At 45.5% G+C, this 24,311-nt stretch overlaps 1 protein-coding gene across 1 annotated transcript in view; it reads right to left on the bottom strand.

Annotated features, from left to right (window-relative positions):
* The window catches only part of CDHR4 (cadherin related family member 4), a gene marked incomplete at its 5' end in the record, with an annotated part of 45,697 nt that overhangs the window by 5,812 nt on the left and 15,574 nt on the right, over positions 1–24,311 (bottom strand). The window contains 10 exons of the mRNA XM_060238824.1: positions 828–1,048; positions 1,757–1,898; positions 4,056–4,195; positions 5,379–5,585; positions 17,546–17,648; positions 17,982–18,132; positions 18,578–18,761; positions 18,912–19,048; positions 20,966–21,069; positions 22,016–22,111. Coding sequence (XP_060094807.1) covers positions 828–1,048; positions 1,757–1,898; positions 4,056–4,195; positions 5,379–5,585; positions 17,546–17,648; positions 17,982–18,132; positions 18,578–18,761; positions 18,912–19,048; positions 20,966–21,069; positions 22,016–22,111 — 1,485 coding nt within the window. The remainder of the gene's footprint in view (positions 1–827; positions 1,049–1,756; positions 1,899–4,055; positions 4,196–5,378; positions 5,586–17,545; positions 17,649–17,981; positions 18,133–18,577; positions 18,762–18,911; positions 19,049–20,965; positions 21,070–22,015; positions 22,112–24,311) is intronic.

The following is a 24,311-nucleotide window of genomic DNA, read 5'->3' as shown; positions in this document are numbered from 1 at the left end:
ACAAGCACGCAGGAAGAAAGGAAGGCAGGAAAAAAGAAAGGAAGGAAGGAAGGGTCACAGTCCCCTTATGAACTTCTAGATGCAGATAATTAACCAGGACCAATTGTTTTGAACCCTGATTGATTATGTATCTACATTTCCTTCATAGATGCCTTGGTCCCACTTGCCATCTGCAAGAAAATATGCTGTATAAATACCTCACCCAGCTGTTCTGGAACTAAGTGGGTTTGCTAGTAAGGGGAAAAGTATCAACACAAGCACTGCACAGCATAGTTGTTGCATAGTATCCCATTCCCTTCTGCAGAACCATTGTGACATTATGCAAGCAATCAAATATTTTACATTGTTGGGTAGTAAAATAGGACCTTCTAGTACAGTAATTCTCAACCTTTCATATCTTATGTCTCACCAATCACTCTGTCAAAGAATCTGGGTGCCACGATGATAAATACAAAAAGGTAGCTTTTCCCAAGGACGGTATTTAATGTTTACAGGTATTCTGTTATTACTTCTAATATCCTTAAAGGTCACAGTTTAATAATTTGTAGCTGTTAGGATCAGCAGAACATAGCATGTCACATTTGCATGGGGACATGAGAACTGAGCGAGAGTGAATTCTCAGTAGTTGTGAAAACCCTCCATCTCACCTCTTTCTGCATCCCATCAGTGGTATGCATATCACTGGTTGAGAATCACTGTCCTAGTGGACACAGCCTGAGGCTGCTATGGATATTAGGCAGTGATGGTAGAGGTGTGAAACTTTAGTGATTCGGATAATATCATCCAAAAAGTTCCTAACTACGGCATGTTTATGTCTGCCCCCTCACCGTGGTAGTAATAACTGTAGCAATAGTAGGCACTGTAGTTGTCCAAGGGATCACATGAACAATAATGATTGCTGTGGTGCTAAAAGAAGGTGTGCTAAGGCTATCCGTCACTTCCACCAGAAGCTCATAATTGAGTGGGTCAAAAATGCCATCACGGTTGTAGGAGAATGTGTTATGGAACAACTGACTGCCCTGCATGCGAAATCGCCCGTTTATATTGCCTGGGAGGAAAAAAAAACCAAGAGGATATATTAGCTTTATACCAGTTAAAACTATTACAACTTTACTCTGAGAATCCTAGGGCTTGGTGAGGGTGCTCTCAGATTAGTGATTCTTAGCCCTATTCACCCATCTACAATTTTCAGTTTTGGGGAGAATAAGCCAGTTTAAGTCTGTGGGTATAGATACATTCCTCAAATTCATTTTTTGAGAGGAAACTGTCTCTCCTGGCAGAAGCTCACACACCCGTTTTCTCAAGTAAATCTCATATTCTTTGTTCCTTGAGAATGCAGCCTTCCTACCCCACTGTACTCCCAATTATTAGCATACTCTCATCCACAGCAGGTATCTGATCCTATCTCTTCTGAGGGCAGAATAACATATTGTATTTAGTTCCATTTAATTTTTAAAGACTTTTTTTTTCAGTGTACAGTTGCTGTAGTAGCTTCAGCAGGAAAATGGCAATGGATTAAAAGGTTAAAGAGCCTTCTGCTCTTGCACTCCCTGCTCCATCCATTCTCTTCCTAAGTAAAGCAGCCCCAGTGATCGCAGTGGAGGAAAAACATTTTAAAGTGAACACAGAAGTAAATGTAATTTGTAGTTCCACCATAAGTCCACCTTCTCTGTTAGTTTTGCTGGAGCCCAAGTCTGTGATGGTTTTCATTCTGATTAACTTTGCTCCCTAATACTCTGCCCCATCCATTCCATACCGCCAACAATGGTGTAGGTCAGTTGACTTCCTTCCTCATCACTGCATTGCAGCATCACGATGCTTGTGTCGCTGGCCGATGTGGAATATATGGTACGAGTCTCAATTTCTGGTTTGCACACAGGAGCCTTGTCATTCACATTCTAGGGATAGGGAAAGGGTTTATATTTCTCAGTACACTAGGAATATTGGGGTGGAGTATTCCTGACCTCCCTTCACCTACTTGCAATTACCACTGTTGGCCCAAGTGGTAAATAAGCAATTACAGCCTCTGTGAGCCTTTGCAATATGTTTTGCATGAGCCAAATTAAGAGTCCTTTTCTGCATTCCTCCATGAAGCAGAGGATGGCATGCAGCAAGTTGTCACACCCTCTCAGTAGTTTCTTTTGGCAGGAAAACATCCTCCAATTGACTGTTTGCTGCATGCCATGTCAAATCTCACAAAGTCTATGCAAAAAGAATTGAATGTATTCACAGCCTGGGTCCCAAGAGAACTGGGTTTTAAGCATGGTCATTTTCATAAAAATGTATTACAAACACCTATCATTATTCACACATTTCTGTCCTCCTGCATCTCCGAATACAAAACAAAATTGGCAATGCAGTTATTGGAATGGTCAAGAACACACAGATTTCCCCCCCTGTGCTTTAAATAGGAGCACACCATGCAGAAATTCACCAAGTGCAGGTTTCCCTTCATAGAGATGTAGTGACAGGTAACATTTTTGCTTATCGTGCAACTTGTAAAGAAGCAGAGCTTCAGTCAGTGTGAGGTTCCTACCCCCCACCCCCAAGATGGTCATCCTGCCATCTGCTATCCCATGAAACTTGCCCACTAGCCTCAGAATTTGGAAAGAGAGGGGGTTCCATCATCCTGGCAGCAGGGGCTGAGTAGGGACCAGAGGCTGACTCCTGATGGCCAGGAAGCAAAGATGGCAACCCTGCTGCATGACAAAAGAGAAAGGCTATGTTTTCCAAGTGCAGGAAAATCCAGAATACTATAAATGAGACCAGACAATAAGTAAAATCTTTGGGGGTCTTTTGAAGATTTCAGAGTCAGGGCAGAACATGGTGTTCAGAAATGTTTAATGGAGAAAGTATTTTACATGTGCCCTGTTGCACGTACAAGTGTTGACAAAGGAGAAAGTGTGGCTCATGGTAGACAACTGCTTTGAGGATTATGGCTCAAAAGCATAATAAAAAATAACAAAACAATATATGTGATCTCCTAAAACACTGATATTGTGGCTGCCTACTGTATATGTATGGTCCAAGAAAGCCCCACTCCAGCTCCCAGATGCTGAAACCACAGCCACCTGGCCCAGCCAGGAACCTCAAGGGTTCGAAACTTGTTATCAGAGACCTTTCAGCTTCCTGGGTTCTCCTCTAAGGTTATCTGCAAGTTTTCAGTAAGTAACTCCAGATACCACAAGATAGGAAATGTTTCAGTTTAGTAAACTGCTCAAGTTACAAAGAGTGTATACTGGACTGGAAGCATTCTTAAGGCACATACAAAAGCAAATAAAAGAAAGACTTATGTTCATCAGATGCAGATCTACCACACACTTCTTGCATGCAGGCTTGAAAGAGAAAGTCCATCCTGTGCCAGGCAGTCCATGTTGTGGGAGGATTGACAACACAGCCCCTTCTCAACTGCTGATGGAATAGCTGGCTTCCCACCCTCTCAGCGAGGCATATTTTCAGACATCCTTGCCTCAGCCCATGAACTGATAAGCCAATCAGAACATGGTTAGCTAACTGGCACCAGTAAGTTGAAACAAATTAGGGAGACACCCAAGGATGCTTCTCTTAACTGCCAAAAGCCACAGGTTAAAACAAACACATTGTGTTTAGCATGCCAGGTCAGGGGCCTGCAAAAATTTACAGGCTAAGAAAACAGATAACAGCATAAAGGCTTAATGGCAACTATCTGTTACACTATATCATTTTAATGTGCTATTAGTGGCTTATGTACCAGCATAATGAACATACAGTGCTGGATTCTAGTGGCACAGACCTATGCATCAGCCATATTCTTGGGATCCGAGCATCATTTATCTGGACCCATCAAAATTTATAACATCCCTCCATCTAGTATCTAATTCCATATATCCTCATGAAGAAAAATGTTCTGTTTTGTTTAGGAAATGACATAAATAAAGCTATATCATGATCTCAGGCTTCCAGGCTGGACTAGCTCCCGCTAAACACCTGGGCTCCAGTAAAGTGCACTATCAGCCACCACTAACACTGCCCCCATCTTTCTTGGGCCCTGCATGCTTTTCCCACCTTCCACTTACCTGTACATTAATGGTAATATTACAACTTTTTTCACGCTGGAATTGTGAATTTACATCATTGTCCAAATCCTTCAGGCTGATGGTCAGTGGATATGATTTCCGCTTCTCATAGTCCAGTGGTCCCAATACATACAGATTTCCTATGCCACACATAGAAGACCATTCCTTTGGTACTTCGTGTTAGTTACTTAGTGATAACATTCATCTCCTGGAACCATATTTGCAACAGCCAACGTTTATTAGAATCCCCACTTCCTCAGTTTATCCACTTTAATTTTGACTATGGTCATTTACTTAAAGAATGTTAACTAATGCATATAAAGTGATCTCAGGTATGAGCCCAAAAGGAGTAAACAGCAATGTCCCATTAATCCTAGGACATTGGGTTGGATCTATCCAGCTTTTTCACTCTACCCTGCCGAGTTCCGTTTCTTATCACAGCACCTATCCTTCATTGTTTTTGTCCATGCAGAAGGGTCACCAGACCCCAGGTGGGAGCAGGGGATCCTCCAATTTTGTGGGCTCCTACTCACTGCCGGCCAGCTGGCTGGTGGGGGGAAGCCCCACCCCATGCTGGGGATGTCATGACTAGCCATGACATCCCCAGCAAGATGACATCACACAGAAGTGAGATCATCATGTCAGGGACACCCCCATGTGGTAACGTTGCCCTGCATCCCCACTCTTGAAAAGCTCCCTCCCATGCCCCACTGGCAAGAGCCTAGGACCTGGCAATCCTACCATGCACATGATCCACAGAGTAACATATCTGGGTGTTCAAAGGGAACCCTTCATTCCTATTTCACTAAGTGAAAAGCTGTGTGGAACCAACCCATTGTCCACAAGATAGCTAAAGAAAAATCCTCAGGAAGTTGGTAGGATCAGAATTCAATCCAGTAATGGCAGAGCCGAAGTATTATTTCTCTGGGCTTGGTATATAAGCTTCATCCCATTACATACATACATCTTCATGAATCATGAAAAACAAATCACTATTTCATTTCCGAAACAACATAAATAGACAGCATTGTGATAAAAGGCTGATAGCCCAAGCCAGGCACACCTGACCATAAGGGCTACACTCAAGTATGTCCGTTTGCACCTCTACCATACTTGGCACTAGATATGAGAGAAGAAACACCCTAATCTTGAGGTAAAATGAGATTGAAGGGAAGGGCTGAACCTAGATAGGTAGTAAATAAAGCCTGGGGAGCAGGAATGTGGTATATGGTAAATAAATACATAGTAAGTAAAGCCTGGGAGGTAGGATTATAAGCAGATCATATCAGTAAGCCTACAGGGGTCCTACAATAATATGTTTACCTGAGTGACGACCAATGTAGAAAATATTTTGTGCTCCAAGGATGCTATATTCAATGTTGTTGAAGGGATAGTCTCGGTCAGTGCCATTGACATTGGCAACAAAGTCTCCAAAGGCAGCATTCTCTGGTACACTGAAGGAGAACTGTCGTGAACACTCTGGCTTGTATTCATTCACTCTGCTTACTGTCACTATCACTGGTATTCTGGCTGAAGAACAAGTAGAAAAACATGTCAAAGAAACATGGGTGATTAGTGTTACAGCAAGCAATAATGGGTTTTTTGGCTCTCATCTGAGCATCTAGCCTGCTCAGAATAGTTAGTAAGAAGTAACAAACATAGCTAGATGAAGATAACTATAATGTTTGTTAGCTTTTACTCATTTTTAATTGTATGTTGTTTTCATTATTATTTATAATCCACATGGAGTTTCAGGGAAAGGTGCTTACAAAAGACTCAGAATCAATGAATGAATAAACTACCCATGATGATGATGATAATGATGACAGTACCATCGGTTTAAACACAGATCACCTGACTCACTTAGATTTTCCAATCTTTTTAGAGCGACAGAGGCATACAAGTTGAGAGGATTGTCCTTGCACTTATGGCTTACTTTCATGAAGCCAAGTTCCTTCCTCTCAGTCAAGCCAACTTCAGGTGTTTGGGAACAGCTGGGCAGCGCAAAATGATACTGGGAGAGACTTTGTGAGGAGGTGAGCTGGAGGAGGGGGGTGGGAATTCACAAACACCACACAAGCACTCTTTTTGCTCAAAAAAGTTGGGAACCCTACCCTTTTATTTTATGTGATGGATTCAGAACCAAGTGTAAACAGTGTGGTGATGCATATGCACAGAGTGTAAACAGTGATGCATATGCACAGAGTGTAAACAGTGTGGTGATGCATATGCACAGAGTTGGTGTGACTTAGTGGTTAGAGAGCTGGGCTTGAATTTGTGCATCTGGGTTCAAGCCATGAAGCTTACTGGACCAGTCGCTCTCTGTCAGCTCAACTTACCTCCACAAAACTGTTGTGAGGATATAATGGAAGATAGAAAACCATCCTCAGCTCCTTGAAGGAAGTTTGGGGTAAAATCTAATAGATAAATAGATCTGCAACTGTCATGTATAGTCTGAGTATGAACATGTTCAAGGATGAACCAGATTCTGCAAAGGCACGGGTTACAACAAACCAACAAAATAGCTATTTTTCTGCATTTTCATTATGGACATCAAAGTGAAATTATTTGCCCAGTTTATTTATTAATTTGTACGTAATTTTAAAAAATAGTTTTAAACATCAAGCAGATGTTTTGTACAATTTCCATATTTTTATGTTATTGCTTTTCTTTTGTGACTTTAAGAAGCTTTACACTTAAATCAATTGTCATGTGTATCATAAGTAGTTGCTTTACAGCCTTTGAGGGTGGTCTGTGCTGGGTTTTCTATTTGTTTTTAGTTTTTCAAAGATCACATGCAGTTGTTGCTTCTCGGTGACATATTTATTTAGTAAACCATCTCCTTTCATGTGCCAGTCCCTGGAGCAAGTATTAAGGTCAAATCAGCTTCCGCCAACAACAGCTTTTTGATTGCCTCTTTCAGTATGCTAACCAGCACCGCAATGCATCACTTGAAAGCTCCTTTTCCAGAACACTCTTGCAAACTAACACAGTTATTATTTTATGCTCCTCTAGATAATATTTATAAAAGCATGACTCTTTTGCAATGAGCTACAGCTTTAAGAATAGGTGATTTCTAAAATTTCCACAGCTTGTTTAGATGTTTTCTATGTTGTTTAACAAGTACATTTATGCTATACAGCCATTGACGGTTGTTAGCTCCCTGTACTGCACCTTGGTCACAATTCAGCTACAGTTCAGTTCACCTGAGCTAAGGGTTGCCAACTTTGGCTTGGGAAATTCCTGGAGATCTGAAGGGCAGTGCCTGGGGAGGGCAGAGTTTGGGGAGGGAGGTCAGTGATGATATGGTGCCATAGAGTCCACCCTTTAAATCTGCCATTTTCCCAGAGGGAACAGAGATTTGTAGTCCAGCGATCAGTTGTGATTCCAGGATATCTCCAGGCCTCACCTGAAAGCTGACAAACCTGACAAACCTATCCGAGCTCTGCAGAGTTCAGTGAGTAAGCATGATATTAAATCATTTCCACTCAGATCAATGAAACTTAAAATGCTTAACTTTGCTTGGATTTCATAGCCTTTGTACATCTATGCTACGTCTTGCTTTGTTTGCAGCCAGCTTTTTGAAAATTGTTCATTGAAAATTGTTCATTGGTCACTGGTCATTGTGGTCAGGCAGCTAAAGTCTGGGGACTTCTTCTGACTTAACAGTTCCCTTTTTTGAAGTATTTTTGGAAAGAAAACTGTGGCGGCACACAAAAGCTAGAAACAAAGGCCATTTTTTATGTTGGTTACTTCCAAATGGCAAATCAATTCAAACAATAATCACTTTGTTGCTTCTTCAAGTTTGTGCAGAAATGGAACATGGACTTCAGTGGAGTACAAATTCCCTTTCTATTCAGTCACCCTTAAGGGAAGAAACTGTTTGCAAGCCCTAGCAGGAAACATGGTCCTCCCCTTCAGGATGGGGAGGAAGGGGAAATTGCCATCTGCTCTTAAGAACAGAACACACAGATGTGATCAAATTTATGTTGTTGGGAAAATGTGAGGTGCAGGAACAGTTGCATGCACTTCCATTTCCATTGTGTTCGTTTTGGGGAGGGAGAGAAACTAGTTTCCCAGGTGCATCAAGAAAGAGAGACAGTTGTTCCAAAACCTCTCATTTAACTTCAATTCCAATGTAAATTCATTAAAACAGATAAGAATCACACACCATTAATCAAAATTCTGCAACAGATGTATGTCCTTTGGTTCCACTGTTGTTCTGAGCAAGCATGGAATTGTGTACTGGGCTTGCAATTCAGCATCCAATAGGCCAAATTACATGTGAATTGAGGTATCCATGATAAGATCTCCAAAGCACCCACTTTTGTATGTAGACTGTGGAGTGCAGGGGATATGGATTAGGGCTATGGCACTGGACAAGATGGTTTTATTTTTCCCCCCAGGAAAATTTTTACAAGGATCAGTCTGTGATCACCTAAAGGCCAATTTGGTAATCTGGGGGAGTCAGCACAGATTTTTCCCAAACAGGTCTTGCCAGACCAACCTCATTTCCTTCTTCGATCGAGTGAGGAGCTTACTGGATCAAGGGGATGCTGTTGATGTTGTTTAACCTGGATTTCAATAAAGCTTTTCACAGGGTTCCCCATGATGTTCTGATCGGTAAACTAGAGGACTGTGTACTGGACTACAGGATAGTTAGGTGGATGGAGAACTGGCTGGAAAACTACTCAAAGAGTAGTTGTAAATGGCATTTCATCTGAATAGACGGAAGTGTCCAATAGTGTACTACAGGGCTCAGTTTGGGGCCTGGTACTTTTTATATTTTTATCAATGATCTGGATGAGGATGTGGAGGGGCTACTCAATTTGCAGATGATACCAAATTGGAAGGAGCAGTAAATACACCAGAAGATAGAGGGTGTTTTCGCACTGACCTGAATCAGCAGCGAAGCCCCTCTTCACCGCGCAGGATCTCCGCGGATTTCGCACTAATTGCCGCAGAGCACCCGGAAGAGCCGGAAAGTCCCGCGGCTTTTGCGGCGCAAATGGAAACCACCAAAAACCAGTTTCCATTTGCGCTGCAAAAGCCGCTGGACTTTCCGGCTCTTCCAGGTGCTCCACGGCAATTAGTGCAAAATCCGCGCAGATCCTGCACAGTGAAGAGGGGCTTCGCTGCCGATTAAGGTCAGTGCGAAAACGCCCAGAGTTGGAATTCAACAAGATCTGAACATGCTAGAAAAATGGGTGGAAGTGAACAAGATGCAATTTAACAAGGATAAGTGCCAAGTTCTACATCTCAGTAACAAAAATGAGAAACACATATACTATATGGGAGATACACTTCTAGGTAGCGGTGTCGGGGGTATCTGAGGCTCGGGGGTGGGGGGGCTGTTTTCTGAGTTAGAGGCAACTAATTTGCAGCATAGCATCCAATGCCTCTCCACCTGGGGATTGAGCAACCAAAAAAGAGCAATGTGGATAATAGAGCAGGGAATAAAGGTTACCACAAACCTCCACACAAACCAGCCTCAAAATTAATACACCTTAAATATCACTCATAAATTTTAACACAATTTCAGTGCTATCGCTTACAAATGTCCATTCGGTATTAGGCTTAGGAAACTGACCATACTGAATGGACATTTGTAAGCGATAGCACTGAAAACTGTTAAAATTCCTTCTAGAAAGCTCGTAGGAGCATCAGCAAAACATGGACTGAATACTGCCGTGTCGCGTTTATCTCCTGTGCCTGGCTGTACAGAGGATAAGATTTTTGGAGCATGGTTCTCCGTGGAAGAATTCTTGAAGTTCAGCTGGAATACATTAGGAGCCGTGCTCCATGTTTGAAGACCACCTCTTGAATAGAGGGTCTGCACTCCATAATCTATATTGTTTGGACATTAATTTGTTTTTAAAAGACACTGGGTGTGGACTCTTGTTCCTTAATATCTTCCATAACCTTTCAATGAAATTTTGATAATTTATATAATTACTGAGTGATATTTAAGGTGTATTAATTTTGAGGCTGGTTTGTGTGGAGGTTCATGGTAACCTTTATTCCCTGAACCCACCTGGGGATTGGCAGCCCTAGATAGGACTCATAATAATGGTTTTAAATTAAGGGTGGGAAGGTATCAACTGAATATATTAGGAAAAACTTTTTTACAGTACGATTTGTTCAACAGTAGAATCAGCTACCTAGGGAGGTGGTGAGCTCCCCCTCACTGGCAGTTTTTAAGCAGCGGCTGGACAAACACTTGTCAGAGATCCTGTAGGCTGATCCTGCATTGAGCAGGAGGTTGGACTACATGGCCTGTATGGCCCCTTCCAACTCTGTGATTCTCTGTGTAGTGTATCGAGATAACGATACAACGCAATAACACAATAACATAAACCAGCCAGCGCGACCCTGTGCGGAGCAACCGGGCTGTCCCCGGGCTGCTCAGCGCAGGGCCCGAACTCCCAGCCAATCACCAGCTGTGGCGGGAAGTTCAACAGGCCAGGATTGGACTGGCCTGTCTGGAGGGAGGTTCCCGGAGTTGTACATAAGCGGGACCCGGCCCGCGTGTTCCCTCTCTTGTAACGTGCCTCCATTAAAGCATGTTGCCCTACCAACGTCTCCTGTCTCAGTACGTTACAGTGGCGACGAGGATGGGATTCTAGCCACATTGGCTACATCGGAGACAGGGCAACCCACGGGCCACGACCGCCGCCGTCGCCACCATGGCAACCCAGAGCGGTACCACCAGTCACATCGAGCCGTTCAACCCCGCGAATCCCAAGGCCTGGGAGTCCTACGCAGAACGGGTTGAATGCTACTTGAGGGCCAACCGAATCACAGAGGACAGCATGAAGAGGGACGTTCTCCTGAGCGTCTGCGGGGCGGCCACGTTCGAGATCACCAAGGGTCTCTCGGCCCCCGCAAAACTCACTGAGAAGTCCTTCGCGGAGATCATCAGGCTCCTCACTGGCCATTTCCTGCCCCAACCATCTCGGGTGGCCCGCCGGTTCCTTTTCCACCGGCGAGACCAAGCAGCAGGGGAATCGGCCGCCGACTATCTGGCGGCCCTACGCCAGATTGCGGGAAACTGCGACTTTCCTCGGCTGGAAGAGACCCTGGCCGATCGGTTCACGTGGGGCCTCCGCGACGAGAGGCTCCAACAGAGGCTCTTCGCGAAGGAAGAGCTCACTCTGCAGAGCGCCTTCAGCGAAGCCGTGGCGTTCGAGAGAACTGCGAGGACCTTCCCCAAGGCGAGGGCCGACGCGGTCCACCACGAGGAGCTGGACCCCGACCGTCCGGACGAGGGAGAAGCGTTCCAGCTGCGCCGCCCGGCAGGGGCAACCAACCGCGCGCCACAACGACCCCGAGCAGCCGAACGATCCCCAGCAGTGGAGAGACCGCCGGCCCCCAAGTGCGCCAGCTGCGGCGACCCCCACGACAGAAGGGACTGCCAGTACCGGAACTGGGACTGCTGGAGCTGTGGAAAGACCGGCCACATTGCAAGGGTTTGCCGAGCCAAGCCCAACCGCCGGAGGCCGACCACGCACCACGAGTTGGCGGAGTTCCACTCCACAGCCTCCACAACCCTACAGGTACTGAACTTGCCCCTCGCCACCCCCGACAAGATCAAAATGGCGGTCCTCATCGAAGGGAACCCCTGCCAAATGGAGGTGGACTCAGGTTCCTCCATTTCCATTATAGCAGAGGAGACCCTGAGGAAACTGTGCCCCCGCCAGCGGCTTCAATTGAGGCCGGCGGACTTCATACTCCGGGACTTTCAGAAGAATCCGGTGCAAATCGTGGGGTGGGCCTGGGTGCAAGTCGAGCGGGGGTCCTTCTACGGCCCGCTGGACATCCTGGTGGTAAAGTGCCAGCTTACCACCCTGCTAGGACTGGCGTGGTTCAAGCCCTTGGGGATCCACTTGGAGGGGGTGGGGCAAACCCTAATACCCAGGGGGTTCGGGGAGATATGCCAAGAGTTTCCAGACGTGTTTGACGGCTCCCTGGGGAGCTACAAAGGGCCGGCCATCTCCCTACCACTAGACCCGACGGTCAGGCCGATCAGGCTCAAGGCGAGGCGGGTCCCGTTTGTCTTGAAACCAAAAATAGAGGCCGAACTAGACCGCCTCACTGCCCAAGGGGTCCTGGAACCGGTAGACTACGCCACCTGGGAGACTCCCATCGTAACCCCGATCAAGCCAAACGGGGAGGTGCGGATCTGTGCCGACTATAAGTGCACAATAAATAAGGCACTGCAGGATAACCCCTACCCAGTGCCGGTGGTGAGCCACGTCCTGGCTGCCTTAGCGGGGTCTAAGATCTTCGGGAAGCTGGATCTGGCACAGGCCTACCAACAGCTCCCGGTAGATACTAAAACGGCGGAGGCCCAGACTATTGTGACACACAGGGGGTCTTCAGAGTGCGGAGGCTACAGTTCGGGGTTAGCGTGGCTCCGGGGATTTTCCAAAGTATAATGGACGCTCTCCTTAAAGGGATCCCCGGAGTTCAACCGTTCTTCGATGACGTTTTAATCACCGCCCCGGACTCCGAAGAATTCGCCAACCGCCTGAGAGAGGTGCTCCGCCGGTTCCAGGCAGTGGGGCTCAAGGTCAAGCGGGAGAAATGCTTGCTGGGGGTCCCACGGGTGGAGTTCCTGGGTTTCGCTGTAGACGCAGCAGGAATCCACCCAACAGAAGAAAAGACCCAAGCCATCGTGCAAGCCCCGGCCCCCACCTGCAAAGCGGAGCTACAAAGCTTCTTGGGGGTGCTTAATTTTTACCATTCATTCCTCCCCCACAAGGCAGCCCTAGCAGAACCCCTACACCGGTTGCTGGACAAAAAAGCCCCTTGGGTTTGGGGCAAACAACAAGCCGCCGCGTTTCAGGCGGTCAAGGATGTCCTGGTGTCCAATGCAGTGCTCCACCATTTTGACGAGGGCCTCCCCGTCATCCTGGCTTGCGATGCGTCGCCTTATGGGTTGGGAGCAGTCCTGGGGCACCAACTCCTGGACGGGAGGGAGGTACCGGTAGCGTACTACTCCCGCACACTCACACCAGCCGAGCGCAATTACGCGCAGATAGACAAGGAGGCTCTGGCAATCGTGGCGGGGGTCCGCAAGTTCCATGATTATCTGTATGGGCGGAGGTTCACAATAGCTACGGACCATAAGCCGCTCTTAGGTCTGTTGGCCCCAGACCGCCAAACCCCCCAAATACTCTCACAGCGCGTGTTGAGGTGGAACCAATTCCTCAACTCATACACGTACACACTGGTCCACCGGGCCGGCAAGGCTATGGGCCACGCGGACGCGCTCAGCCGTTTGCCTCTTCCCGTCACAGAATCTGACCCAGCCCCCGCACACCTGGTCATGTTGGTCGAATCCCTCCCGGAACAGCCCCTCCACGCCGCGGAGGTCGCAAAGGCTACAGGGAGGAACAAAACACTGGCAAGGGTTCTCGACTGGGTGGTGAGGGGGTGGCCAGAAGGGAACATGGGGGAAGAGTTTAAGCCCTACAAAACGAGGAGAGAGGAGCTAGCAGCCCACAAAGGGTGCATCTTATGGGGAAGCAGGGTGGTGGTCCCCCCCCCCCCGCTGCAGAAGCGAGTTTTGGAGTCACTCCACGAGACACACCCCGGCATAGTCAGGATGAAGGCTCTGGCCAGGAGCTACGTCTGGTGGCCGGGGATGGATGAGGAGATCGAGAACTGGGTGCGGAGGTGCAGCGCATGTCAGGAGTCACGCCCCGAGCCACCAAGCGCCCCAGTCACACGGTGGGAAACCACTAGGAAACCTTGGTCCAGGCTCCACTTAGACTTTGCGGGGCCCTTCCAGGGACAGATCTTTCTGATCATGGTGGACGCCTACACCAAATGGCTGGAGGTCATTCCAGTAGCGTCCACTTCATCAGCAGCCGCCATACGGGCACTGCGCCGGGCCCTTAGCACCCATGGTATTCCGGACACTATTGTCACAGACAACGGGGCGGCTTTCACCTCTGGGGACTTTCAGGCATTCCTGCAGAGGTACCTGATTAGACACATAAGGTCTGCCCCGTTCCACCCAGCCACCAATGGACAGGCGGAGCGAATGGTCCGAACGACCAAGGAAGCCCTGGGCCGGATAGTGCAGGGTGACTGGGACCACAGACTAGCCGCCTTCCTGTTCGACAACCGGGTAACCCCCAATCCGGTCACGGGGGTAAGCCCGGCAGAGCTCCTCATGGGGCGCAAACTCATCACGAGGCTCGACAGGCTACACCCCGACCGAGCCTCGGACATCCGAGGGTCCCCGGAGGTCCGGGAGGCAGCCCGAGGGTTCTTCGCGGGGGACCCCGTGTTCACATGAAACTATGCCCAGGGACCCAGGTGGGTAGCGGGTCGGGTGAGGCAGGTAATTGGGACCCGTCATTACGAGGTATCCACAGAGGGGGGCCAGACTCTTCGGCGGCACATCGACCAGCTGCGCCGCCGCACTCTACCGGAATGGCCGATCGACGTGGAGGAGAAAGTACCCGGGGGAGAGCCGGCTAGGGGTCTGCCAGAGGCCACAGCGCCAGCACCAACCCTGCCCGCCAGCGAACTCCCCGGACCAGCAGAGGCCGAGAGGCCCACAGAGATCGACCAGCAACCCACAGCGGCCTCGGCCCCCGGAGAGACTCCCGCGGCTGAAGCAGCGCCGACACCACAGGCAGCTCCGAGACGATCCACCCGGGAGCGCCGTCCTCCCGCCTACCTAAGAGACTATGTACAGCAACTAGGGGCGGAGGGGTGTAGTGTATCGAGACAACGATACAACGCAATAACACAATAACATAAACCAGCCAGCGCGACCCTGTGCGGAGCAACCGGGCTGTCCCCGGGCTGCTCAGCGCAGGGCCCGAACTCCCAGCCAATCACCAGCTGTGGCGGGAAGTTCAACAGGCCAGGATTGGACTGGCCTGTCTGGAGGGAGGTTCCCGGAGTTGTACATAAGCGGGACCCGGCCCGCGTGTTCCCTCTCTTGTAACGTGCCTCCATTAAAGCATGTTGCCCTACCAACGTCTCCTGTCTCAGTACGTTACACTATGATTCTCTCTGCACCATTTGCCCAGTTGAAACTGCCCTCCCTGAAGTTGCTTTTAGTTCTTATAGGTTAAAAATACAGCTCTGCTGCTAATAACTATCTTTCCTTTCCTTACTAGGGCTAGAAGTAGTCCAGGAGTAACAGCGCAACCCTAACAGCACCTTCCTTGGAGTAGGCCCCATTGAATAGACTGTAGTAGATTTCAGAGTAGACCTGATTAGGATTTCTGAGGCCCGAATTCATGTCCATTTCCTCTTTCCCTGTTGGAGTGAGTGACTCAGCATGCCTGGATATTTGGGGGGTGGGGGCACTACATCACTAAAGTGTGTATAGATGTTATCTCCTTGAATGGAATGCCTCTCTTTGTCTTAATCTGGCAGCTGCCCTCTGACCCCTCCTCTCATTTTGTCCCCCCACTCTCTTTACATGACCTTCCATGGAGGCATATGTCTCTGCAGGTCTCTCCTGTAGATAGAATGCCCTCATACTCCACACATGATGCCGGACAAGCTGGCCATTTGTGATAGAGAATATATATTTTTAGATTAGGCTTCTTTCTCTTATTTTATTTAGATTAGGCTTCTTTCTTTCTTTCTTTCTTTCTTTCTTTCTTTCTTTCTTTCTTTCTTTCTTTCTTTCTTTCTTTCTTTCTTTCTTTCTAGTATACTTCTTGGGAGATTTACACATCAGAGACCTGATCAGATATCCAATGTTGCATTAAGTTTTACCATGCAGTTTCAAGACTACTTTTACAGGCAGAAGAAATAGAAATTTGCTTTGTTTTGAATAAAAGCTAAGACTCATGGCAAGATTCTTGAAAATGCTTAGTAAACTCAGAAGTCAGAGTAGAGGCTGAATAGGATGTTCGGTGATCAGGGCATGAGACCTTGCATACTACTGGGGTTTTTGTAAATGTGCTTAATTTATATAAAGTATATGCCCAGATGTGGATGACCCAGGCTAACCAAATCTCAGAAGCAAAGCAGGGTCAGCCCTGGTTTGATGGGAGACCAACAAGGAAGTCCAGGGTCACCATGCAGAGGCATGGAATAGCAAACTACCTCTGAATGTCTCTTGCCTTGAAAACCCTATGGTGTTGCCATAAGTCAACTATGACTGGATGGCCAAAAAAAAAGTATACAGGTGACAGTTCTCTTATTGTAAGAAGTGGGCTCACAAAAGCCAAAAGGGCAGCACCTACTAGTACACGAAATGTCTGTGTATATAGTGCCATTCTGCCATCAATCCAAAATCCAGTTTATTATAAAACATATTGGAAGCAGGCTTCTTACTGCCAAGGCTGAACACATTTAGAGGGCAATCCTCTTAATTAGTGGCAATGTTACATGAGAAAAAGTAATCTCTAAAAATGCTGAGCCTGGAATTTGGGTTGCTCAATGAAGAATTTTGGTTTGCTTGTTTTTTAACAAAAGCACCATGTATGCACAGCCTTGCACATAATTCAGCTCTGATGTTCATACTTGGTTGTCTCATACTTGGTTCTTAGATCTCAATTCTAATTTATCTCCTAGTCCTCCGTACAACAGCCACAGACATTCCATCTTTATGTTTCCCAATAAAGCTGTAAGAGTTACTTGTACAACTTAGATGATACCACTGAGAGGTCATTTCTACTTTCTCACAGCTAGTTGACCCTTTGCTTTATCTGCTGAGCTTCCCAAATGCCTATAACTTCCTACAAGACCCAATAAAGCCTAGGTAATGTCATAGAATCATAGAGTTGGAAGAGACCTTCATGATCATCTAGTCCAACCCCCTGCACAATGCAGGAACTTCACAAGTACCTCCCCCGCTGCCCCGCACACATACCCAGTGACCCGTGCTCTATGCTCAAAAGATGGCAAAAAACCCTCCAGGTTCTCTGGCCAAACTGGCCTGGAGAAAAATTTCTGCCTGACACCAAAGTAGCAATCAGCATTTCCCTGGGTGTGTAAGAAAGGACCACAAGAACTTATCACTCCCTGCCTTCTTTCTCATGATCTGCCTAGGTTCACAGAATCAGCATTGCTGTCAGATGGCCATCTAGCCTGTTTAAAAACCTCCAAAGAAGAAGAGCCTATCACCTCCTGAGGAAGTCTGTTCCACTGAGGAACCACTCTGTCAGAAAGTTCTTCCTAATGTTTAGCTGGAAACTCTTTTGACTTAATTTCAACCCTTCTGGGGTAACAGAAAACAACTCCACACCATCCTTTATATAACACTCCTTCAAGTAGTTGAAGATGCTGATCATATCACTTCTCAGTCATCTCCTCTCCAGGCTAAACATACACAGCTCCTTCAACCTTTCTCATAGCACTTGATCTCCAGACCACTCATCATCTTCATTGCCCTCCTCTAGACACATTCCAGCTCGTCTATATCCTTCTTAAATTGTGGCGCCCCAAATTGAACACAATAGTCTTAGTGGTCATGGCATTATAAACCACAATGTGAAGATACTTACTGGTTTGTTGGGGGCTTCCACTGTCTGTCACCAGAATGATGGCCCGGTACTGGAATCCAAGACTGGCCATGACTGCAGAGTCACAATCCAAAGTGGTGTTCACCTGCAAGAACCCACACACAGTGGTCAGAACCCTGTAGCCATTAACCCGCAGACACTAAGCCCCAACTGAAGCAAATGGTGACTTGTGCTAAAGAGAGATGCTCCATCTGCAAAGAGGGCAACAGTTAGCTCCTATTAATAGATGTGATCCCTCTGCTATGCTCAAGGTACCAACAATATGGCTGAAAGAGGACTCCCCCACATAACTAAATACTGCAATGCTGCCTGGGCAGGCAGACACACAAGGATTTACTGAAGCCTAAGCCCTTGCTTATCATTTTCCCCTTTCCCTGATTTCATAGATGTAAAGAAGTGGTCCATTATGAAGGCTCACCTGCAGCATGTTAAATTCCATACGAAAACTATTAGGAGGGATCTGGCTGTTTTCCATTTGGTACTGAAGAGTTCTATTGTTACTGTCTTTATCAACACAAGACAGAGTTGTCAGGCTCATCCCAGTGGGAGAATCCTCTGGAATCTCAGCCCTGGGATTAAACAGCATTAGCCAGGCACAAGAGTTAGAGGATGCAGAAGGGTAGGAAAAAATTGAATGTGGCTGTCTCAATTTTTTAGAAGCATTTCATTGTTGACAGAAGGGAACAGAGCACAGGCATAGCAAGGTGACACACTAAAGTCATTGTTACTAATCTGCTTTGCATTTAGACACAGTACCTGTGCTCTAGGTTCGCTAGCTATTAAAATCTTTAGATCAAGGATAATCTTGGCTCCCAGCCAGCACAATAACTCATAGACCTTACTTTCTTCTCAGAGAAAAACTTTGAACCCAAGCACCTTAATGTCTTGAATACTGTGGTAATCAATACCCCCATATACAGGTACAGAGAGACAGCCTTCACTGCCTTGGTCTTGGCCCCACTGTTTTTACTGGCTCAGACTACTGCAAGACTCAATTACCTGCGGGATACTCACACATAAATAGCTGGGGAGCACATGGGTCCTTGCAAGTTCTGGTGCTGAACAGTAATGTTGACAGTGATGGTGGCACTATCAGTAGGATGAAGCATATTGTAGGCTCTCACCAACAGCAAGGTCTGGGCCAACTCTGGATTGCGGTCCAAATCTATGTTGTATGTATTTTTAATATCACCTGTCACTGCATGCAGGCAAGAGAGGCTGAGGTGAGCCAGCCCCTTAAGGGGCTGTTCAATAGAAGGCAGAAATTGTTTGAAGGTCATGTCGCCGATCACCCAGCCCACTCTCAGGCCGTGTGGATGCCATGCTATCCCGCTTGGACCACCCTTACCTGAGTTAATGGTGAAAAAGACTGTGCTTGGAGATATGATCTCATAGATCACACGCCCTTCTCCATGAGCATGGACATATGTGATAGTCTGTAGGGGTCCTATGTTTTCAAACACAGAGACTGCTTTTGATGACTCCCTGAATAAAAAAGAAAGCAGTGTGAGTCTCTACTTCTAAATCAGCAGCCCACATGAGCCCTGTTGTCTACCTTGGCTACTCATATTTTAAAGTCAAGGCTCAAAGACTGCAATGTGTGTGACCTGAAAAAAGGCCAGAAACACTTCAAGAGGCCCTTCAGAAACTCCCAAAGGCCATTCTGTTCTTCAGAGAATATGGAGCTGGCTTCTAATCCAATTTAAATGAAGGGTGGATGTTTTTCAGAAAGGATCACACAGCATACTGCTTATTCTGGGCTGCCTAGGCCCACAGGGGCAGAGCAAGCAGTAAATCTGCCCTGAGTCTACACATGGTCCCTATCACAAGAAAACCACCTTACTGAATTTCAACTCTAATGTCCAGATCTGTGAAACTATGTGTACCCTCAGCCTGTCTGAAGAATTATTGCTGGATACGGTTGCCAGGTCCCTCCAGGCAGCCAGCAAGGGATGGGAGATGGACTTACCAGGAAATTAATTCTACCCATTGCCCAAAATTAGAGTATTACCCTGACAACCCCAATGTGCCTACATCACTTTCAGGTCACATTGATGTCCACCAATTTCACATTCACCCTATGCCTCTCGTTCCTCTTCAGCGCAGCGTCCTTCTGATTTCCCACTATCTGCCCCAGGGCAGAAAATATGGCCTGTGTTGCCATTTTTGCACAGCAAAGAGAAACTGCTAAAAACCAGTTTCTCTTTGCCATGCAAAAATGGCGACTCAGGCTGAAGTCCCGGGGCAGATAGTGGGAAATCGGAAGGACGCCACGCTGAAAAGAGGAATGTCAGAGCGGCGTAGGGTGAGTGAGAAATCGGTCGTCATGTAAGAATGTCGTTGAAATGTCCAATGTTCCTCCCTTGGGGGGGGGGGAGTAAGTTTCCCCATCAGCCAGCTGATCAGCAGTAGAGAGGTGGGGCCTGACAGCAGGGGACCCCTCCCTCCACCAGGGGGTCTGGCATCCTTATTGCTGAAAGAAGTAACAACTTAGGGATACCAAAGGCCTGCTACTAGTTTTTGTTTTGGCAGTTGAACGGATTCTCAGAGAACTGGACTTGTGGAGATCTTGCTCATACCTGATTACAGTACAAGAGGGCGCAGATTAGCTCCATATGTGCTATAGACTGTGTGGAAGCCCTTATTACCATCTAATTGTTAGGGTGGTCTTGGTGAATCTGGGCCCCTAGGCAAAAGTCCAAGACGGAGTCCCAGAATCACTGCCACCCACCCCCTACCACCACTCGGGCCAAGCAAAGAGTGGCCCTCGCTTTGCAAAAGGAGGGTCAAAGTCACCACTGCTGCTGCTGGAAGCCTGCTTCCTGAGCACTGGATGGAGCAGGTACAAGTGGTAGCAGAAACCTGCCACCCCCCTCCTTTGGAGGAGCTGCTGGGGCCATAGCAGTGTCCCCTCAACTGCACAGTCTGAGGCAGTTGCCCCTGTTGCTCATTGGATAAAACTGCCTCTGCTCATTGCCCCAGCTCAGGCCCTGAATGTTCACAAAAGATTAACAGTTTCCTTGCCAATTAAGTACCATTCATGTTGAAAGGTACATACCTTGCAACATCACAAAGCATAGTGAGCACACCTCGGTGGGGAGGATAGGGTATAAATCGAATTAAACATAAACATTAAATATAAACATAGGGGTGCAACTCTCAGATCAGCTATGATCTGTGAGATCCAGGATTCATACATCCCACGATTCTTTGCTGTGTTCCATTATGAGGGACCTTGGAGTACACCTCTCTCATTTGTGTTCCGCACGCCAATATGTGTAGCAAAGTGCCTGAGGATAGACCTGCTTCCACACTTGCCCACTCTCCAAGCTTCAGATCTACAGGACTCTGGAGCCTTAGTGTCCCTCTTCACCTTCCCCAATTACAGTTCACCCAGCTCACGTGAAATTGACAGTGTTGTGGTAAACAGGTTGCACTTGGACCATCAAAAGACTGTGGCAGCTTCTCCCATCACCGTCATTGACCACAATATTCATTTGGAATAGCTGCAGAGGAAATAGCATGTGATAAATCTGCCAGTAGAAGGCTCAGGCCTAGTCTGATGTAGGTTCTCAACACTCTGCTGGACCCAGGATGCATATTGCACAATCCTTGATTTCAATAGACCTTTAGAAGGGTAGAGCTCTGCACTACTAGTCAGGATGAATGGGATTTTATAGAAGCCCCAGGATTGGAAAGGAAGAGTTCCCTGAAAGGCAGAACATGAAGAATGTAGGTGGAAGGGCTCCAAGTCTGCTGTGCATTGTCACCTCAGTGTAGCAGCAACAGGTAACAGGGTCAGTTGCCTAGAAACAAGGTTGTGGGGTTACAAGACTGAGGGTGAAAATATGGTAAGAGTAATGGGCACAATAACAGCTTCACACAACAAGTTAGCCTCCTTGTGAACAAGCCTGATGCAAGACTGAGTTCTGAATGGAACACACGGATTGTCATGGGATGTAATAAAGGAGTCACATGAAAAGTCATAAAGGACCAAAGATGTTTCAATTGAATGATCTTCTTCAGTGGTCTTTAAATAGTATTTCTTTTTCATTTTATATTTTTAGGTTCATAAAAAGGCCTGTAAATGATTGAAAGGGCAGAGCTCAATAGTTCAATGAGATATTGAGTATGTATTTATATTTTATATCTATTTTCTTTGTAGTGATCACACATATAAATATCTATGAAAGACAGGGTGTTTATATGTTAGAGGCCACTGAAGATGACTGTGAAGTTGAAATACATTTCATCCTTTATGACTTTTCAAGTGAATGCTTTATTATATAAATATTTTGTGTATATATTACAGGACAGTTGGATTACAAATGCTTCTGGAATAGACTTGAATTGATATTACAGTCTTATGTGACTTACTGTTAGCTGAGTTGTTTGTGGGCTAATCCCCCCACTCCTTTATGCAGCATCCATAAAGTAAACAGAGGCACACACCTTACCAGCTTGTGTATGAGTCAGACCTGTGGCAGGTACAAGCACTTCTCCTATTCCATTTAAGATGAAAGGCACAGAACCATTTTCCAAACTGAACTGTATGAGAGAATAACAAGTCAGTAAGAGACTTTACTGAAAAGTCACATCCCTCATCATCTGCCTTTCACTATTCCTAACCCCGACTTGGGACATCAATTGAGAACCCTCCAAATTCTCCTGTTTTTAAAGAGTTTTATTAGTTTTCAGAAGAGAAAAAAAAAAAGATAAGGGTAGAGGATTGGGGATAGAAGAATAGAAAACACCATACATTCCATTAATATTTTATCTAAAAATTCTTTCAAAACTTATAATTCTACCTTAACTTCTTATCATAATTTGTCCTTTACTATTTTGTCTCAACTACACCAACTCCATTTCACATTTTATAATATGTTCTTTTGTTAAAGTTTACAAATAGTTTTGACAATTCTAATAAAAACAGGTTTTATACTATAAAGTACAAGGAAAAAAAGAAAAAATAAGTTCACATCAGAGAATCTTAAAAGTCTTGATTATCTAACCAGGCATAGAATTTAATCCAATGTTTTCTTGCTTCTTCTTTAGATTTCCCAGTTAACAGCTGGGATAAAAACTCCAACTCTGCTGTTTCCAAAACCTTTCCCACTACATCCATTTTTGTGGGAATCTCCTGAGACTTCCATCTTTGTGCCAGAAGGATCCTGGCTGCTGTGTTAAAATGTGCCAACAAATGTCTCATCTCTTTGGAATAGCTCTCTGGAAAAATGTTCAATAAAAATAGTTCTGGTTTAAAATGAATCTGTGTCTTTGTGATCTTCTGTAACATTTCATGGATCACACTCCAATAACCTTTCACTGTCTCACATGTCTACCACATACGGAAAAAGGAACCAGTCTGTTTGGTACATTTCCAGCATTTGTTGGACATATTAGGATAAATCTTACATAGTTTCTGTTGTGTCAGATACCATCAGTAGAACATCTTGTATAAATTTTCTTTGAAGGTCGCTGACCTAGTTAGCTTCACATTAAGTTTCCAAAGTCTCTCCCAATCTTCTAATGCAATATTATATCCAAAATTTTTGCCCATTGAATCATACAGACCTTTACAACTTCATCTTGCATCTTCATTTGAAGCAGAAATGCATATAATTTAGAAATTAACTTTTCTTGTGGACCCAATAAAATTTTGTCAAATACATATTGTTCTGTATAAAAGCCTATTATCTTTTCTTTTACATATCTCGATTCAACTTGCATTCTTAACCACCAATTCATTTTAATATCCATACCTTCCCATTCTTCTCTGGTTTTTAGTTGGTTGTCTTTTCCCAACAGATCATCATACTTGTAATTCTGGTTTGTTTTTAAAAGATTTGGGTGAATAAATGCTTCTACTGGCGAGACCCATCTTGGAATTTTTTGATAAATTCTCATCTTCAAACATGACCAAGTATGGTACAAAGATTTTCTGAACCAATGATTTTTAAAATAAGAGTGTCCTTCAAATTTTTGATACCACAAATATGCGTGCCACCCCATAGTCAAATCATGTCCTTCTAATAACAGTTGTCTCCTGTCATTCAGGAGTATCCAGTCTCTTACCCATAGCAGTGCAGATGCTTTATAGTATAAATGCCAATCTGTTAGGCCCAAATCTGCTCTTAATTTAGAGTACTGCAATGCTTTGAGTATAATTCTAGGTTTTTTGCCTTGCCAAACATACTTAGCAATCATCCTGTTCAGTTCTTGAAAAAATCCACTATTTAGAAATATTGGAATAGTTTGAAATAGGAACAATAATCTTGGCAAAATGTTCATCTTTATTAAAGCTATTCTTCCCAATAAAGATAAGTTTTAATCACACCATTTTTCCAAGTCTTTTTTTAATTTCCTTAAGTAGATTGTCATAATTGTCTCATATTAAACAATATTCTGCATAATCCAAATTTGCTAATTTGGAATGCAAATTTTGAAAAAATTTCTCTTGGTTATCGTTTGGGACATAGACATTTGCCAATAAGATTTTTTATTGTCCACCATAATTTCTACTAGTAAGATTCTTCCATCTTCAGAAGCAAATTTCAATTGCGGATTGAATTTGTCTTTAATATATGTTGCCACTCCTCTTTTCTTCTTATTATTATCTGTTGCTGTAAATAGATTACCTAGTTTTCTGTTTTTTAAAAAATGTTGATCTTTCGTTAAGAAGATGAAGATCGAAGAAGATATTGGATTTATATCCCGCCCTCCACTCCGAAGAGTCTCAGAGCGGCTC

This window comes from Heteronotia binoei, chromosome 5 (genome assembly GCF_032191835.1).
Source record: "Heteronotia binoei isolate CCM8104 ecotype False Entrance Well chromosome 5, APGP_CSIRO_Hbin_v1, whole genome shotgun sequence".
Taxonomy (NCBI): domain Eukaryota; kingdom Metazoa; phylum Chordata; class Lepidosauria; order Squamata; family Gekkonidae; genus Heteronotia; species Heteronotia binoei.
This window is presented reverse-complemented; position numbering and strand designations above follow the sequence as displayed.